This window comes from Planococcus citri, chromosome 2, assembly GCF_950023065.1.
Source record: "Planococcus citri chromosome 2, ihPlaCitr1.1, whole genome shotgun sequence".
NCBI classification, from domain to species: Eukaryota; Metazoa; Arthropoda; class Insecta; order Hemiptera; family Pseudococcidae; genus Planococcus; species Planococcus citri.
This window is the reverse complement of record NC_088678.1, coordinates 26,232,002-26,252,981: the sequence shown is the minus strand read 5'-3', so window position 1 is coordinate 26,252,981 and position 20,980 is coordinate 26,232,002. Positions and strand designations below refer to the sequence as shown.

Genomic DNA, 20,980 nt, shown 5'->3' with positions numbered 1-20,980 from the left:
ACAGGCAAAATATAGCGATTCGCGCAAATTTCAAAAATTTCCTCACAAACGGCTATCTTCTGATTTTTTTTGGATTTTTTAATTTTGAAAAAAACTGGTCAAAAAGCCACTTTTGAGGTGTCACTCTCAAAATCGGCTCAAATGTGGATAAACTCGTTAAGCAGGTCGAGTGTAATATACAACTCGATTTTTAGCTGCCCAACTTCATATTCACGCCTTCTGGAGCAAATTCAAAATTCTGGAGAAATTGAAAAATCGCGCTGGAGGCTCCAGAATGGCTGGAAATGGTAAAATTTGGATTTGGGTAATTAATATTAGTTTTGGGACTTATTTTGACCATTTTTATTGATCAACGTACTTTAAAAAAAAAAAAAAACATGAATCGCCAAAAAGGCAAAAACAGTCAATTTTGAATTTTCAAAAATTCGCCAAAAATCGAAAAATGAACTTGGCCAGCTGAAAATTTGGTTTCGGGGGTTTTAGACTATGCTCTTTCCAAAAATCGCGGTCCCGTTCAAATCGAAGTGTGACACCTCAAGAGGTTCCCTTGTCAGCTTAAAAAAAATTGTGAGGTTTTTGTGTTTTCTCAACTCCCCATTTAGAAAAGAAGTTAGGTAGCAAGAAGGGTATTTTTAAAGGTTGAATCCAAAAAAAGAATAGAAAAAACTTAGTGGCCTTAAATTAGTGGGAATAATCGACGTGTAACCTTAAATTTTTATTACAATTCGAAGTGTATTCAAAATTGGAAGGAAGGAGGGAGCTAGGGGGGCTCTCAAGTTTCGAAATCATTAAATAAGTAGCCCCCGTAATTTGTACCTGTACCCTTTAGAGTTATTGAGTCTCATTCTGAAAATAGATTGGGGGGGGGGAGGAAGAGTGTGGAAAAGCCGCTGTAATTTTTTCTAATTTTTGAACCTCAATTTTCAACTTTGGAATTCACTGGAAAAAGTTGAGTTTTCAACGTGAAGTTCTGTTAGGTACCAAATTACCAATTTATCAAATTTCAAGTAGGTATAATATATTCTATGAAAATCCAACTCTAGACTCAGAACTACATATTTCATTTTATGGTGAGTTTTTAACATATCACTAGTTTCAGGAAATAACGCGAAAAAAAATCAAATTATTTAACAAAATCACTTTCTATGGGTAGACCAAAAAATTGAGTTGGTCAAAAAAATGAATTTCAAAACTACTCGTAATTTTGTCGTCCTGTTTCTTCTCAGGTTCGGGAATAAGTGTTGTGCAATTGATTTTTGTTTTTGCCTTTTTATTCAATTTCGCAAAACTTAGACAACCAGGCAGGAACAAAATTGGAGGGGGGAGGGGTGGGGAGGGGCTAAAAATTTGCCATTTTTTTCTCAGGTTCGGGTACCAGTAATGCAATTGATTTTTTTAAAATTCAATTTCGCAAAAATTACTCAACCTGACAGGAGCAAAACTGGGAGTATTTCTGGGAGGGGGGGGAAGGGCTAAAAATTTGCCATGAGAAAAAAACATGAATTTTGCCGAATAAAATGACGAATTTTTAAAGTGAGATAAAAAATAAAATGAAAATTTTGCCAATTGGTACATAAATACTTACGTAATTCGCATTAAGGCTTATAAAAATTGTTTTTTCCCCTTTTAAACATATGAAAGTTTCAAAAATGGAACTGTTTTTAGTTCAGAAAAAAGATAAAAATTTACCCGAGCAAAGCGAGGGCAAAAGCTTTTAAAAATTTGTATTTCGAGAGGTAAAAATCAATGTTTTTTAAAAATTTGTTCACTTTTTAAACTCAAAACTATAAATAGAATTTGAATATGGGTCTTTGAAAATTTCAATTTTGAAAATGAAAAGCAAACAGCCCCGAGTAGAGTGAGATCAAAAGCTAGTTTCGAGAAGTAGGAAAACAATGTTTTTTTATTATGTAGGTGAAAAGTAGGCTACGTTTTCTTGGTTTAAACATTTGAAGAGTGATATTCCAAAACTCGCTTTGTCCATTTTCACAACTTTTCAGGAGAGAGGAAAAACAGGATCCCTTTAAACGGGTAAATTGGCTTTTTAGGCGAGTTTAGCACTTTATTTGGGTGGATTTATGATGTAGGAGTGTAGGTATACATTTCATCCACTAAATACTGCTGAAAAAAATTTCAAAAACAATGGACAAAGCGCGTTTTGGAACATTATTTTTTTTTTAATTTTTAGTGAATTGGCTATTTAGGTGAGTTTAACACCTCATTTTGGTAGGTTGATGATGTAGGAATGTGAGTTAATACTTCATCTACCAGGTACCACTGAAAACTCAACTTTGATAAAAATGGACAAAGCGAGTTTTGGAATATCACTCTTCATTTCTTAAAATTTGAATACTGAATAGATTTTTATAAAAGTTCGATCTCAATTTGGAGGCGGGGCACAGGGGCCCAAGCGAAGGGAGAGCAAAAAATTTCAAAAATTCTTATATTTTGAGAAGTAAAAAAAACAATGTTTTTGTGATGCGTTAATTTGTTTAACAATACAGTTTTAAAAATTGAATGTGATTAGTTGAAATTTCGATTTTAAAAAATAAAATAAAACAAAAATGGGGAGAGAGGTGAAAAAAGTGTTTCAAAACAGTTCATCGTGATTTTAAAAAAATGGATTTTGAAAATTGATAATTTGAAACATAAAACAACATCATTCCTGAATTTGATGATGATGCAAACAACTGGTTTTCATGGCTTTAGCATTTTTAGTTCTCAGAAAATTAGGACATGATTTTTGCATCTTGAAAAAGAACCAATTTTGGCGGAAATCAGAAATAGTTCCAAAAATTTTTGGAGGAGAGAGCGGGAATTTCAAGTAAAACAACGCTATTTTTGATGTGAGAAGTCAATTTTTCTACACGCTAACTTTGGCCAGAGAAAGGTAAAGAAAAATGATCTGACCTGCTAAACGAAGCGAGAGCGAAAGCGTTTGAAAAATAATTCAAAAAATAAAAACCATCGTTTGGTCGATCTTTTGTAAAATTATTTGATTTTTCCAGCATACAAATACGATACTTACCTGGGGATATCTCCCCAACCCCCCCCCCCCCCCACAGAAAAATGTTGGCAAAAAGTTGTCATTTTTAGGAAAACTTGGGTGAGTTGGGAAAAGTTGAGGAATTTCGGTAAAGTTAGGAAGAAGTTGTGTCTGCTCCCCTTCCATTAAGAGGTCCCATCTTGAAACTTAAATATTTCGAAAAAGCACCAAAAGATACATCTATGGAAAATGGTAGTTCCCACTTACATCGCCATTTTGAAAGAAAATTTCAAAATGCTTAAAAAGTTCTAAATGTAATGCCCTTTTGAACTGTGAAATCAGTTTTGATACTTTTGGAGGAATGCGCAGCTAACGTTGAGTACCTCGAGACAGTGTGAAAATAATGGAAGCCCCCCCCCCCACCTCTTAGGGGGCTGGGACCAAACTGATTGCGGGTTTCTTGCTTACATGGGTGGGTAGATATTGTAAAAAAAATTGAGCGAAATCGAAAGACATGACTTTCAAAATCGCCTTTTTTTGGTTGAGTTGACATGGAATGACCCAGATGTGATATGTGTGTCCAGTATCAAAAAAATCTTGTAGTGAAGTGATACGCTGTAAATTATTTATGCGAACAAAAATTATGTAATTCACTCCCTTTCTCCCTTTTCCCCACATTCCAACTAACGACTTGCGATTTGATCGATTATACCAATACATTTATACCTACTTGACTCTGTTTTTAAATTTCGAATCAATTTGCATATTGTTATTTTTAAACTAACGCACGTCCGTCTCTGTTTTGTTGTTACAGACGAAGAATGGAACGTCGAACCGAACGAAGACTCTCTATTCCTAGTGCAAACTTCCGCATCATCGCAGCAAAACGGCTGGCACTCGAAAGAGCTCTCGTTACCAAGAGCCAGACGCCACAACAGCAGCGGTTTCGAGTCGAGCCCAGTTACATCGCCCGGATCACCGAATACGCCTCCGGATGACCGATACCTGCACCAAGATACGCTATTTCGCAGCAATAAGAAACCAGTACGTTCTATACCATCGACGGATTACGAAAAGAAGCAAAAATATCTCGAAGACGTACGCGTCCCCAAGCATACGTTTTTCGATAAGAATATTTCTAAGTCAGAATTGAAATTAGATTTGTCCAAGAGACGACCGGAGGAACGTCAAAGGTCACCGTCTCCGACCGAAGTCGCTTCGCCCAAAGAACGCTTCAAGGATGCCAAAGAAAAGTTCTTGTTATTGGAACGCGAACGACTCGAAGAGCAAGAGAAACTCATACAGATGAATATCGAGAAGAAGAAATCCGGCCACGTTGCCGAGTACCCGAATATATCCGCCATTCCTACCGCCAAACCGAGATCGTCCAAGAATTGGTCCTCATCAAAAGGTGCCAACGAAGAGTACGAATACAAAAGACGTTCGACAGCTTACCCGAATAACGATTATCACAGATCGGAAGAAGACTTTGGAGATATTACCGAGAAACGTAGATCTATCGCTAGACCATCGTCGTACCATCGTAATAAATCGGTAGAAAGTCTGAATTCGGAAGATTATCCTTCAATAACGTCCACCGGCAATTGTTACAACAGCAACAGCAACAGCAACAACAACAACAGTAACAACAGCGGCTCCGGCAGACACGACGGTGGAGGCAACGGTCACGTTATTAGTTTATCGCGATCCAAGTTAAATTCATTCAGAGAAGACGAAAGGTATAATAATAGTCGAATGAATCGATACCACAGTTCGGAAATACCTTGCGTCGATCAAAAGATGGTCGCCGATAGAAGATGTAAAAGTCCTGTAAATAATATACCCTCCGTCGCTCGTCCGGCTCCTAGATCGTACTCCGAAGACTACCTTCCCGATCACGTGGATAATAACAAGAGGTACAGAGATATGTCCAGGAGTCAGCATTCAGTGCCATTCGCCGAAGACGACTCAATCCCGTTACAAAGGTACCGAAGTCCTACCAGACATGTAGATAATACCAGAATACAACAAACGCGCAGCACCAGTAATCGTAATCAGCAGTATTCGTCGTACAACCACGAGGACGACGCTAATCAAAGGCGAGTCAAAAGATCCGATAGCAAGTATTATTCCAAATCGGCGCAGCCTTCGCCCAACGATGTAGATAAACGTAGATCCATGTTAGATGCGCTCGAAGACGAGAAACGTAAAAATTCTAACGAAATAGCGAAAGAATTCAAAAGACGATCGTATCAGGATCATCGAACGGCGTCTGAAATCTCTTACCAAGGTATGTTGTTGTTGAATTGTTCAGCTTGCAAAGGTCGGATCAGGTGTGGCTAAATCAGAACATTTTTGATTCTGATCATACTTAAATATTCATTTATTTCTTAGTCAGCCCCTCAGTATCCCTCCAGTTCTCCACAATTAGTAGAAACGTTCACAAAATTATGAAACCGTAAATTTTTGGCAAATCGAGGTGAGAGGAGAGTATGCGATAGTTAAGGATAAGGATAAAATCCCCCCCCCCTTAAAAAAATTATAAAACCTGATCTGACAAGCTAGGGAACCTCTTGAGGTGTCACACTCCGATTTGAACGGGGCTGCGATTTTTTGGAAAGAAAGAGCATAGTCTAAAACCTCCAAAACCAAATTTTCAGCTGCCCAAGTTCATTTTTCGATTTTTGCGAATTTTTGAAAATTCAAAATAGACTATTTTTGGCGATTTATGCTTTTTTTAAAAAGTACGTACTTGATCAATAAAAATGGTCAAAGTCAGTCCCAAAACTAATATTAATTATCCGAATCCAAATTTCACCATTTCCAGCCATTCTGGAGCCTCCAGCGCGATTTTCAATTTCTCCAGAATTTTGAATTTGCTCCAGAAGGCGTGAATATGAAGTTAAGTAGCTAAAAATCGAGCTGTATATTACACTCGACCTGTTTAACGAGTTTATCCACATTTGAGCCGATTTTGAGAGTGACACCTTAAGAGTGGTTTTTTGAGGTGTCACTGGGAAACTTTTGATGTTTTGGATTTTTTAATTTTGAAAAAAGCTGGTCAAAAAGCTACTTTTGAGGTGTCACTCTCAAAATCGGCTCCAATGTGGATAAACTCGTTAAACAGGTCGAGTATAATACACAACTCGATTTTTAGCTGCCCAACTGCATATTCACGCCTTCTGGAGCAAATTCAAAATTCTGGAGAAATTGAAAAATCGCGCTGGAGGCTCCAGAATGGCTGGAAATGGCGAAATTTGGATGTGGGTAATTAATATTAGTTTTGGAAGATATTTTTACCATTTTTATTGATCAATTACGTACTTTTTTTAAAAAAAGCATAAATCGCCAAAAACAGTCAATTTTGAATTTTCAAAAATTTTTAAAATGTGAAAAATTTTAGGCTCGGTATCTCCCTACCTCTCTTTGCATCTCAAACTGAAGCATTTGAAATGAGTTCTATTTTTCTGAAAAATTGTCGAAAAGTATTGATTTTTTGCTAAAATGGTCGAAAAGTCCTTTCCTTCTACCAAAATTAAGTACGAAAAAGCCTCAATTTGTTTCCTTAAATATCAAAAGGTCTTTCTTTATTCATCTTTTCAGCCAGTCTTTGACGCGTTATCTTTTAGAATTTTTTTTTTAGCTTTCATTGTATAGGTTTTGAAAAATGTTGACCCTTCTTTCTCCACAATTTACATTTGAAAAAATGTTCGCTTTTCTACTAAAATCGACAAAAGTTCCGGTTTTTTTTTGCAAAAATTACCAAAAAGCCCTGCTTTTTGCTAAAATTGTTATAAAGTTCCGCCTCTTGTGAAAATAGCAAGAGACCTTCCTTTTTTTTCATTTCACATTAATTTTAGAAATTTTCCATTCTTCTTCTGTCTGAATTTTGAATTTTTGAATTTTTTTTTTTACCTTTCTTTGAAAATGATGAATTTTGAAGAATGCTCTCATCTCTGCCATTGAAACCAATGAAACCATTAAACAAATTTTTCGGTTTAATGTCTCACTGTGTTGCTAAAATTGTCTAAAAAAGTGCTGCTTTCTGCCAGAAAACAAAAAAGCGTCTTTTTTTATTATAAAAAATTGATTTTAGAAATTTTCCATTCATTTTACTCTTTTCAGAATTTAAATTTTTTCTCAATTTTTTTGATCTCCCCCCCATTAAAAATTTTGAACAAATTTCTTGCTTGAAGCCCTATTTTATTTCCAAAATCGCAAAAAAAAAAGTCTTGCTTTTTTTCATTTACATACATATAAAGTAAATTTTCAAAAATCGTGTAGGTATTTTTCTGCTTTCAACTTTTTTTTCTATCCTTCTTTAAAAATGATGAATTATTTTGAATCCCTATTCTTATTGAAGCGTTTGGAAGCATTCCTGTTTGAAGTCCCGCTTTATTGCCAAAATTTTTAGAAGATCGTACCTACTGATTTTTGCCCTCCCCCCTCAAAAAAAAAACAAAAAGTTGTCCTTTTTTCATTATTGTTCACATTTAAAATTGATTTTAAAAATTTTTCATCCATTTTAGTCCTTTTAGAATTTAAATTTTTAAATTCTTTGAAAGGGAAAAATTTTGCAACTTATTTCCCTCTCCAATTGAAACATTGGGACAAATTTCTTGCTTAAAGCTCTATTTTGTTGCCAAAATTGCAAAAAATTCGTGCTTTTTTCATTTCTAAGATGAATTTTCAAAAATCAATTAATTTTTTTTCTTCCTTCAGATTTTCTGTATTTTTTCTCGCTTTTTCTTACATCTTTCCTTTAATCGAAACACTTGAACAATTTTCTGCCTAAATCCTAGTTTTATTGCCAAAATTTGAGTCATTAGTGTCATTACCATTAAGAAAATTTCCGGTTTCCTACCCGCACAACAATTGTCGACGTCGACATTTACATCGACTACGTTTTTTTCCAACATATGATGGAAAAATGATCAATTAATTATTTAGTAGGAATCTTCTGTCCATACAAAAGCCACGTAAATGAAAATTTTCGTAATTTTCTCATTATTTCTGATACCTCGACATGCCATCTCGACATGTAGATGTAAAATTCGATGCTCGAAGTTTACATCTACAACTATGTCGACCACTTTTTCAAAATTAAAATTTCTGTTTTAGTGTTTAAAATTTTAGTAAACATTCAAAAATACGATCTTGTTCAATGTGGAAAACAAATTTTTTTGGGAATTGATGAAATTATTCACTTTTCCGCAGTTTGGAGTTGTAGATGATATGAGGTTGTTATTGTGGATGTATTTGTTGATGTCGAATTTCACATCAACATTAACATCGACATGTCGACATGAAAATGGATTAGTTTGATACTCGCAGATAAAGTATTGCACCATCTTTGATATAAGGGATTTCTGTTGAACTTCTTGATTATACAGACTTTTCGTCTGTTCTTTTTCGGAAGTGGACTTTGCATCGATGCTGTTTTCAGCACTAGCAATTTTGGAAAAAAAATTAAAAATTTTTAATCTCAAATTCTATAACTTAACGAAGCAGGAGGTCGACAATGTCGACATAAATTTCGATGTGAATGTCGATCCATCCACATCCGTCACTTTTGGATGCCCCATGTCGATGTGAATTTTGACCCTGTGTGGAGCCAATTGTCGACACGAATGTAGATCAACATCACTCGACAATTACATCGACAATTAGCTCGACACAGGGTCGAAATTCACATCGACATGTGGCATCCAAAAGTGACGGATGTGGATAGGTCGACATTCACATCGAAATTAGCATGGTCATTGTTGTACGGGTAAAAGAAAAGTCCTGCTTTTTGTCAAAAAAAAGGTCATATTTTTTTCATCATTAGAAATTTTACCTCCTTTCAAAATTTCAATTTTTCATTTTTTTTTCTCGCTTTCTTCAAAAAAGAAAAAATTTTGACACTCCCCCTTCCCTCCAATTGAATAAGTTGAACGAATTTCCTGCTTTTGCCAAAATTGCAACAAAAAAAGTTCCCTAAAATGAATTTTCAAAAATTGTTAATTTTTTCCTTCCTTCAGGTAGAACTTTTGTTTTTGTTTTTTGTTTTCATTTGTTCTAGATTTTTTGAGAAATGATTAATTTTGAATCCTCCCTTCTTTCTCTCCCTCCCCGCCAATTGAAACATTGGAAAAAATTCCTGTTTAAAGCCCCGCTTTTTGTTGTCAAAATCACCAAAAATCCTGTTTTTTATAAAAAAAAGTCTCTTTTTCATTTTTAAAAATCAAATTATTGTTTACCATTTATTTTACCTAGTTAATCCTTTCAAAATTTTAATTTTCAAATAATTTTTTCTTGCTCTCTTGAAAATAGAAAAACCGCTCTCCTCTCCCCCCTCCCCCCCAGTGAAAACATTTGAACAAATTTTTTGCTTCAATTCTATTTTATTGTCAAAATTGCCAATAATTCTTACATTTGTCCTTTTCTAAAATGAAATTTTGAAAATCATTTCATTTTCCCCCTCTTTCAGAATTGTGTTTTTTCCTTCATTTTTTTTTTTTTTTTTTAGATTTCTTTGAAAATACGAGTAGGTAGATGAAATTTGATCAAAATACTCATATTTCTGTCATGAATGTTGATCTTATCTCCTGTCCCCATTGTATAAAATCTGAAGAAAATTTCTCATCAAAATTTCTGTTTTTCCTGCTTTTGCATGTTGTTTTATTTATTGGACCTCTTGATCTCTTGAATTATCAAACTTTGTCCCAAATTGAAAAATAATGTTTCAAGAGCAGTATAGGCTCCAAACGATAAAATCCAAAAAATCATGTGGTATATTTTTTTTAAAAATTCTACCCTATTTTTCAACTTCAAAAATGAATGTACTCATACTCGTAGTTTCAATTCCTTTGCTTTTTAAGAAATATTTTTCAAAGTATTATTTTGTCAATTGATATCTTTTTTAGCTGTCTAGTCTAAAAATTCAAGAGTTCTGTTAGGGGGTTGAATTTCTTAAACTTGGGTAGGTATCTCAAACTAGCATAAGTAGAATGAAGGCATCGTTTCTGGTCGCATTTTCATTTCCATCACGTTTCGAGACCCCATTCTGAGTCTGTTAAGGGAAATGAGAGCTTTCAGCAAGACTCCAAATTTCATAAAATTGAAAAAGTCTTGTGAGTTGTGACTTATGCTTTGTTAATCTTTCTTTTTGACATTAAGGGACTTTGCGATCATTTCAGTAGGTACCTACCTAATTACCAAATATAAACAATGGATTCCAAGTATTATTGGGTCTTCTGAGACCAATCGAAACCTCATCTCTCATTTACAACCAATTCGATTTAATTTTTATGCGAAAATCATAACCAATAATGCCATAAACCGAAACCAACCTGAACCTACAATTACGTATGATCGAACACGCGTTACGTTCCACATTATTATTTAAATTGAATCTAATATTTTCGCAATTTTCTACCCGCAGGTAGTCTGGGATACCACGAAATCAACGAACTGGATCGATACCCGGCTGTGGAACGCGATACCAGCACCAGCAACAACAATGGCTGGACCACTCATCACCACCACCACAACAACAACAACAGCAGCCACAGCAACGGCAACAATCACAGCAGTAATAAATTAATTAAAAATGGTAAATCGTTAGCGGCAGCGGCGATGGCCGCTGCTCCTCATCATAATGGTTCAGCACCATCGGCGTCGCCTAGATACCGCCACAGTTACGCAGAACCATTTCATCATGCACCACCGATCAATCATCATCATGAAATTCTCCAACGAACAAATAGTTCATTGTCTTCGGGAAGGATCGGAATTGCCGCAATACATCATTATTAGTTCGCGTACCAATACTATATAGTTGTACCTAGACCTACCTTCCTAGCTACAGTATCTTAGGTATCTGTTGTTTGTACTCTCGTATATTAGGTACATTCATACGCAGATCTCCTAAAGGTATATATCTCGAAGAGCAGCGATCTTCTTATTGTTGTATGGATTTATATAGGTTTTACTCGTTTGTATATTAACCGAGGAACCTTTTTCTCTCTCTCTTTCTTGAGATGAACTATAAGAATAGGTACGTACGTACGTTCAAGTCAAACATCCAAGTACTAGTATTGTACCTACGTAAAAACAAAATAGGTACTGCTATACGTTCGAAGCTATAATTAGATAATTTATTTATTCCACGACGACCGGTCGAAATACCTATTTACACAGCGATGAGCGATCGATGTTGGAATTATTATTACCATCGAGACGACCATACTGTTGAGAGTAACTCGTCGTCGGCACATTGCAGGCAAAATTGATGTTTGTTCGAATATACGAGTCTTTTTCAGGGTGGCCTTTGTTTCAGAGTTTGATGAACCAATCGCAGATAGGTACGAGCATATTGAGCAGGTAATGGAAAAATTCAAAAATTAGCTCTGAATTTAGGAGATGAGGAAGGGGACGATTAAATCTACTCCAGTTGGATATTTTTAAAGCTAACCTGGGTGAAATGGTTACCATAGTCCATAGATGAAAGATTTCTGATTGGTTGGGTACGTTTTTTGGTCAAACGAAAAAAAAAAAAAATTGAAAAAGCACCGGTACAAAAATATGACCCCTGTCCAAATTGTAACTGCTGAATTTCTTTTTAAAATTTTTGATGAATTAAAAAAAAATTGTATGGAAAATTCAAAGTTTATCTTATTGAAATCAACGTAGAAAGCTAAATGAAAATTTTGTCGCTACCAAATTTTTGACCTCTGAACTCAACCAGTATCGGTTTCGAGCTGTTTTGAAGTCTCCTGCAAATTTTTTGATTTTCTTGTGTTGAAAATTTAGTTCTAAAATTTGAAAAATCTCAAAATCCGTTGAAGTCTGCAAAATTATTCAAAACCACTACCAATCGATCCGAGAAATTAAAAATAGAGCGTAAATTAAATTTCATCCGTCTTCCTTAATTTTACCTAATTTTGGCTTGTCTTATAATAAATAATAATTATATGATCGTTAAAATTCTCAAAAAATTTGCCAGAAATCAAGAAAACGAATTTTAACATCTGAAATTTGGCTTGTTGGTGTATTTGTTTGTTATTTTAAGGTAAAGTGGCATATTAATTGTATTTGACTTCTAAATGTCCTCTCCTGCTCCCCATTTTGTACATATAAATTCGGGGATTGAAGAGAACTCTGATGAGTCAAATCCAAAAAATTGAGTTGATATTTGAATTCAGCCATCTCAAGACTCGAATTCGTAAAAATCGACGTGTCATATGTTTATGTACCACGTTTAGTCAAATTTTGGAGCATTTTTTTTCACAGGGTCTCGTCGACCGTCGACGCAGGGTCTGGTAACTTACGCCAAAGTCAGGATTATTGGCAATTTACCTAAAATTACTGATAATTTACCTAAAATTAGTGGTAATTTACCCAAAAATGGAAATTACTGGTAATTTACTCAAAACTTGAAATTACTTGTAATAATTAACCCAAAATTGCTGGTAATTTACCTAAAAATCAAAATCACTGGTAATTTCCCTAAAAATTGAAACTACCAGTAATTTACCAGAAAATTAAAATTACAGGTAATTAACCCAAAATTGCTGGTAATTTACCAAAAATTGCTGGTAATTTACCCAAAATTACTGGTAATTTACCTTGAAAGTTGAAATCAAAATTACTGGAAATTGAAATTACTGGTAATTAACCCCAAATTTCTGGTAATTTACCAAAAATCGCTGGTAATTTACTAAAAATTGCTGGTAATTTACCCAAAATTGCTGGTAATTTACCCAAATTTACTGGTAATTTACATTGAAAGTTAAAATCAAAATTACTGGTAATTTACCTAAAAATGGAAAATACTGGTAACTAACCCAAAGTTGCTGGTAATTTACCTGAAACTCAAAATTACTGGTGATTTACCTAAAAATTGAAATTACCAGACCTGTAATATACCTAAAAATTGAAGTTACTGGTAACTAACCCAAAATTGCTGGTTATTTACCCAACTTTAAAGTGATATAGAACCCAACTTACTGGTAATTTACCAAAAAATTAAAATTACTGGTAATCTACCTAAAAATGGAAATTACTGCTAATTTACCTGGAAATTGAAATTACTGGTAACTAACCCCAAATTGCTGGTAATTTACCTAAAAATTAAAATCACTGGTAATTTACCCAAAATTACCAGTAATCTACCTAAAAGTCAAAATTACTGGTGATTTACCTAAAAATTGAAATTACTGGTAATTTATCTAATAATTGAAATTACTGGAAATTTAACTAAAAATTGAAATTGGTAATTTTCAATACAAAAATTATTGATTGTTGGAAATTTTCAAAAAATTACTGACAATTTGCCAGAAATTATTATTTTACCAATGGTAATTTACCAAAAAAATGTAATACACATAATTTCCTGTCATTTTTGGATGATTTTCAGTAATTTTTGGTAATTTTTCAGTGATTTTATTTATAAGTAAAGCTACTACAAAGTTTTTGGTGAAATACCTTACCAGTAATTTATAGTAAGTTTATATATTCTGGTAATTTTTGGTTATTTTTTTTAAAAAAATGTTTCTGTTAAATTTCTAGTGATTTTTGGTATTACAATTTTTTTGCTAGAAAACCTGTAATTTCAAGGTAAATTACTTGTAAAAAAATGTAGGTATTTTTTTCAGATTTTCGAACTATTTTATATTGAAAATTCAGCTCTGGAAAATATTATCTCTTGTTTTATTTAATAAAAGGGGGAAAAAAGGAAAAATTCTATTTAACAATATCAAATTTCTTTTTATTCGATTACTTACATAACCTTATTGTTGTTTTTTTAAAAAATGTTTTATTTTTGCGTAAATTTTGAATTCTACTCAAAGATCTAGATTTTTTAATAAGTCTTATTTTTGGTACACAAAGATCACTAAAACGTTCAAAAAATTCGATATCAAACTTCACTTAATTGCAAAATCATCTAAAAAAAAAAAAAAAAAAAAAAACGCGATAAAAACGTGGTTTCTTTTATTTAATATTTTAATCTCTTTCTTTTCAAAAACAGTTTCAAAATTTTCACAAATTTTGAAAAAAATGCTTTGAAAATACATTTTTTTTGCATAAAAAAACTGTATGAATCTAATTAATCCACGAAGTGTTATGATTGTTTCTCAGATTTTTTTGTTTGAGGGGAGGGGGGATAGCAATATTTTGAACAGATTTAAAAATTGATGCAAAAACCAAAATGTTGTCAAAACAATCCCATGGTCAGATATTTTTCCTAAATTTTCATTTTCAAAACTCCTAAAAAATTATTAATCCATGAAAATTGGATGTGTTTTTTTAAAGAGGGGGGGGGAGCGACTCGTTTCCAAAAAATGCTGTTTGTTTCAAACTTAATTTTTTATGATTGAATTTGCCTGTATTTTCAACAATGTAGTAAGAAATCATCTCAGCTTGTGTTTTTGGTACTCAAATAATTTGACCACAACTATAAATTTTTATCTATGCTCATTCTTTTTTTTTTTTTTTTCAGTAAAAACTATCCGATTTCAGCTACCTACGTTTGGTTCATAAGATTCAAATTCTGAAACTAAAGACCACCTGAAACTCGTATTTTAGGTTCCAATATTTCCCTGAAAATTCACCAACTTTAGGCTAATCTTATTTTGAACGACCATCGTGTGCATATTATCGTATCAATCAGAGGTGGTCCAGTTTACCCAATTTCGAAGATTGTGTGTGTGTTAGCCAAGATGCTTATGTAGTAGTGTATCGGTGTATTATAATTTTATTTTAATCGTTTATTTACCTTTTCTCTCTTTCTTCCCCTCTTTATTAACCCTATTTTTATTAAGATGTACATTATTTTTCGCCTGTTTTATTTTATGTTTCTCAAATGTGTACGTACTATATATATTTGTGATTCGATATAATATTATCTCGGTATATTTTAGTAACATTTTAATATCTATACGTGTTTTTTTCTTTCCCCATTATTTCCTCGATCAAAATGCTAAAATACGATATTATTAATTTTTAGAAATAATAATATAGGTACTACGAAGTGATTCATGTTCTGTACGTTTACTTATGCAAAGATGAGAAGAAAAAAAACGATTCCCGTTACGATATTTTGTTTTGCTTACCGAATAAATAAAAAAAATGAATAAAATTAGCTCGTGTTTGATTTCATTTTGAAAACCTTAGATTATCTGAATTGATAATTAAGCTAGGTAAAGAGTTGTCGAAAGTGTAAAAGTATTAGGTTGGTAAGTAATTAATGGTTTTATGGCATTGAAAATTTTTTAACGAATTCGGTTCGATGGTAAAGATTATAGCTATACCTAGCTACAGTAAAACGATCAAGTTGGACTGGAAATGAAATTCAAAGCGAAGATTTTTCTGTACGTATGTATTTTTATACGGCGATTGTTATCGCATAAAGTACCGAGTCATTGTACGAGTAAAACTGAGTGTATTTGAATTATTATTATAATACGTACAACGAGTAATTAATGGAGGTTTTACTATTCAATTGTGGCTATGGCTTATGGCTTGCGTCGTCTTAATGTATTATGAATATAACGGGACCTTGAATGTACAAAAGTACCTAGGATACTATACGTAAAATGCTTTCAATGGCGACCTTACTCGTATAATGGTTTCAAATTCAACGTATGTGAATGGTGGTAAAGCTGGATAAATTGAGAAAAAAGTGTCAAAATTATTTGACCAGTTTATTCGAATGTTGGTCTAGCAGTGAAGCTCTAATTCCAGCAACTGATCATTAATCATCTCAACTATGTATATTCGATCACAATATTTGTTTGACTCAAAAAACTGAGGGTTTAGTTTCAGAAATATCATTATCTCGAAATCGAATGATTTTAGAGTCAAATGGAGTCCAAAAATGGATTCTACAGGTCCAAAAACCTACCCAACGATATTTCACTCGACCCTATCTACTTCTGTGCGTACTTAGGTACTTATGATAAACATCGACTAAATAACTCAAGAATACCATTACCTCGAAATCGAAAGGTTTTCCAAGCAAATGGAGTCCAAAAATGAATTCTACGGGTCCGAAAACCTACCCAATGACCCTTCACTCGACTCTATCCCTTCAGTATCGATCAAAATAAAAAAATCGATTAGATCGATTAATCGAATAATTCGATCGAATAAATAAAATTCGATTTAGGTGATTTTTTAAATTTCAATACGAACGGTTAGCGCCATCTCATGAAATATTAACGAACTACGTAGCCTCGGTTTTGAATACTTCGAATTTTAATTTTACACAGACATTTAGCGCTACCTATCGACATATCGACGAACTACTAGCTCGATCTAATATTTCGGATACAAGAGACCTCTCAATATCCTATATTCTCCTAATAACATAGCCCGTTTTTCGTGCCAAATTGACGCTATCCGAGCTATTTCACCGTGTCGAATGAGTTGCCTATCCAAAGTAAATTGAGGCGAACCGCTTGCAAAAATCGGTTTCAAAGACCTGCTAATATCTTCTATTCTCCTAATAACATAACCCATTGTAGCGCGCGGTTGAAGGCCTTTTCGCGAATTTCGGTCATGTCGAATGGGTTGCATATTTATTCGAAATAAGGGGCACACTTTTTTATTATTAAATTTCCACTTTATTACGTAATTACTTACGAGTATTTTATGAACTGAGCGAATATTAAGGACTGGTTTCGATGAAAATCTTGAGAAAAAGATTCCGAATTTGAATCGGGGGGGGGGGGGGGGTTGAGGAAGCTGAATTTTCAAATTTACTCAAACAGATGCCACAAAAAGGAGTAGTGAAAATTTAGCAATGAGCTTAAAAATGTCGTGTAGGGTGTCAAAATGTATGTTTTCGAGCCTCCCGAGCAGGCGCGGACTGGGTCAAAAAGGCCTACCGGGAAATCATGAAAATTAGGGCCCAATCCAGAATTGAGGGTCCGTTTTCATAATTAATGTTGTGTGGCCGTATATGTAGACCATATTAGGTGAAAAAATGTCAAAAATTTGATTCTAGATAAATTGCACTTTTCATAATAAAATAACAACAAAAAACGTGTTTGTTCTGTAGGTATTTAAAAAAAAAATGATAAAATAAAATAATTTGAACAACACTCAATACTAACGTAAGTACTATGATTATTATAATACTAAAATTCGTGCGAATTCATCCAGGGACGTAGCGAAGTGGTTTTGCTGGGGGGGGGGCAAAGATCTAAGATTCCCAACTAATTTGACTGAAAATTCCCAACTTATTCGACTGAAAATTCCCAAGTTGGATGAAAAAAGAGGGTATTTCAGTTACAAGTAGTGAGGGGATTGTATCACGACATTTTGTAGCCAAAAAATTGTAACTTTGCCGACTATAATCAAAATTTTAACGTGGTTCTGTTCCGAAAGAAATGAAAAATTTGCATTTTTTATAAGCTTTGAATATTATGAGTACTTCTGGAATTTTTCTGTTTAATTTTCATATTAGGTAGAGTGGGGTAATTGCAAAGCACTTTTTGATTAGTGACACTTTGAGAGGGCGATGTGAGAAAACTATTGCATGGATGAAGCTGAAATTTGTACCACTTATACTTCAGGGGGTTCTCTATCAATGGTAAAATTTTGGTACAATTTGGTCCACAAATCGTGGAGAAAATTGCAATTTGAAAATTTGAAAATCGACTTTTGCATTTACCCCATGTTGGGGTAAATGCAAAAGTGGGCGATATTTTTTTTATTTTTATATTTTTTTGCATTTTCAACACACTTAGTGTATTCTACGTGTCATTTGCTAACTTTTGATGTATTCGTGGTCTTGATTCGGTAAAAAATTCGAAAACTTTTCCACTTCCCAAACAAATTTTTAGGGGAGTGAAAAAATGTTGAAAAATTATTTTTTTCTAAACTCGCTAAAACGAACAAAAAATCAACTATTGATCATTTCTGATGTTTTTTATGTAAAAAACTCGTCATAGAAATATTTTCGTCAAATATATTAGTAAAACATTAAAAAGGAGCAATAATTTTAAAATTCAGTAAAACTGTTAATCATTTCTCTAACGTGTAACTCATCATGTGACCGTGGAAGTTTATTTTTTTTTTGTAATTTCGAACCATTTTCAAGTTATTTAGGGCAAAAAAATATTTGTGGTAAGTGCAAAAATGAAAAAAAAATTGTTTTTGCAATTACCCAGAGTCGATTTTTTTGGAGGTGATTGCAAAAACGCGATTTACGGCCAAAATAAAAACAAAATTTCAAATTGCGATATCCTACCTTAAACTTCAATCCTTCATGACCCTAATCGTGAAAATTCCAGATAAATCGACCGTTTTTTCTATTTTACATGCATTTTTTAAAAAAAACTCCTCTCACTTTACTTATGAGTGGTTTCAACATGCTTTGACAATAGTGTTGTCTACGGAGCGACAAGTTGAACCCTGCAAGTTGTGACCAGGTGAATAGGTCGGTGAAGGTTGTTGCTTCGACACCCCTTAGTTGGCACAACCAGAAAATTGATATTTTTTTTGCATGAGGTCACAATTTTGCAATTACCCCACTCTACCTTTCTTAAAATTTTTCAAAGCAGTATTTTGAATGGCCCGAGCGAAGCGAGGACAAAAGTTTTGGAAAATGTATGATTCAAAAAGTAGAATAACACCAATTTTAATGAAAGAATTCGGTTTTTCTAATCTCAACATTTTTCAAATTCAATCATAGATTTTTTAAAATATTGTAACTTTGTAGATGAGAACCAATTTGGGCCGAGCGAAGCGAGGCCGAAAGCTTTGAAAAGTTTGTAGTTCGCAAAGTAGAATAACATCAATTTTAATGTAAGAATTCGGTTTTTCTGATCTCAACTTTCTTTTAATTTTATCAGTGGTTTTGTAAAATTCTTCAGAGTGAAAAAAAGAACTAAATTGGCCCGAGTGAAGCAATGGCAAAAGTTTTGGAAAATATGTGACTTGAAATGGAAAAGTAGAACATCAATTTTATTTTATAAAATCCAATTTTTCTGGTCTCAATATTTTTCAAATTCAATCATACGTTTCTTGAAATTGTAACTTAGTAGGTAGAAGAGAATCAAATTGGGTCGAGAGAATCGAGGCTAAAAGCTTTGGAAAAATTGTAATTCAAAAAGTAGAACAATATCAAATTTAATGAAAAAATTCTGTTTTTCTGATCTCAACTTTTTAAGAAATTTATCAATAGTTTCTTGAAATTTTCAAGTCTGAAAAAAAATAAATTGGCCCGAGCGAAGCGAGGGTAAAAGATTTTCAAAATTTGTAATTTCAAGAAGCAAAACAGTTGTAATGTTGACGTAAAAAGGCACAACAATTTTGCCCGAGCAAAGCGAGGGCAAAAATTTTTGAAAAAAATGTGAATTTTAGTTGGGACAATCATAGATTTAGAAACTGGGTTGGCTTCAAAAGTTGGGAAAGTTTTAACTTTGATGATTGTAAAAAATTTTAACATTTGAAAACTCCAAAACTAAAATAATTATTGTCGGAATTTTTATATTTTCCCAACTTTCTTGTACTTCTCACAATTTTCCAACTTTTCCCAACTTTCGCGGAACACTGGGGGGGGGCAGGCTGCCTCCCTAGCCCCCCTTCGCTTCGTCCCTGAATTCATCACTGTTTTGACATAACCGATCTACAATTTCTTCAGCACCAATTTCATGTTTCAAAAACCTGCTGAAGGCTCTAACAATTTTCAAAAAGTCGCTGGAGGCTACGAAGCGACTTGAACTTGAAATCTACGTGCAGTCGACTTTGATGGCTGTAGTATAGCTGAAAATTAGTGTTTTCTATTTTCAAGAGGAACAGAGGTCAGAAAAATTGATGAAAACATTTATTTCATACTTATGTATCACAAAAATGCTACTGAAAGAGAAAAAAATCGGTGAATCGCGACGCTCCCCCGATTCAGCCCCGCAATTCGAATTGTCCCATTGCTGCTTACAATTAGCACATCAAGATTTTTCTTTTGAAACGAGCCCATAGAGATTTTCGCTCTGGGCCTCTCACTGTAGCAGGCCCCAAGGACCCCAGATCAATCTCGCGTTGCCCAGGGGCTTGAAATTACTCTCACGAGGTGTAAAGGCCCGAGCACTGATGTTACTTTCGCAGGGCACAAGGGCCTGAGATTACTCTTGCGAAGCGTACAGGCCCGAGGCTACTCTCATGGGGCCCAGGGTCAGAGATTATTCTAGCGGGCCCAAAGGCCCGAGATCACTCTCACCTGCCACGAGTTTATCACGAAACCACCCCTAGTACCACGTCAGCACGCTCTCAGGCCTCAGCGTCACATAACAATATTAAATCGACGAAACCACAGTGGGTCGCGTGTCAACACGTTCGGGCCGCGTTGTTTTAGATATAAATTACAAATTAATCGCTATAGACAGTAGAGATTTTGATCCTCACATTTAAAGTAGATAAACTAATTTCAAAATATGAAAGGGCCTTTCTTTCACCAAAGGGCCCGTCATCTATACTAAGGGCCCATTTTTTTGGAAGGGCCCATTTTTTTGGAGGGGCCCACCGGGAAACTCCCGGTATCCCGGTAGGGCCAGTCCGCGCCTGCTCCCGAGTACGGATTTGATATTATTTTAGAGCTAAAATCAAAAGAATCTTGGGAAGGGAGGGGGTAAAATGCGAAAATGAGTAAATGAGTTTAATCATCGCGTGAGGTATCGCAGTATTCATGTTTTAAAATCTCCCCGGTACGAATTTGATATTATTTTTTGAAGCTAAATATGTAAAGAAGCTTGGAAAATCGGGGGGGGGGAGGGTCAAATTTTTGAAAATGAGCTGAATCATCATGATTGTGAGGTATTGAAGAATATATTTTTGAACCTCTTCCACATGAATTTGATATTATTTTGGAGCTAAAATCGAAAAAGGTCCTTGAAAAGGAGGAAAATAAAAATAAATTGATAAAACATGATGAACTTACCTGATGAACTTGATACGAGTACCTAAGATTTTTCCATTTACGGGTTAAAAGGAGCTACTTGAAAGCTA

General features: G+C 34.0%; 1 protein-coding gene across 1 annotated transcript in view; it reads left to right on the top strand.

Moving 5' to 3' along the window:
• The window catches only part of LOC135835227 (putative uncharacterized protein DDB_G0277255), a 127,318-nt gene extending 112,205 nt beyond the window's left edge, over positions 1–15,113 (top strand). The window contains exons 2-3 of the mRNA XM_065349394.1: positions 3,801–5,276; positions 10,413–15,113. Of these exons, the coding sequence (XP_065205466.1) occupies positions 3,801–5,276; positions 10,413–10,786 (1,850 nt within the window). The 3' untranslated portion in view covers positions 10,787–15,113. The remainder of the gene's footprint in view (positions 1–3,800; positions 5,277–10,412) is intronic.
• The last annotated feature ends 5,867 nt before the right edge of the window (positions 15,114–20,980 follow it).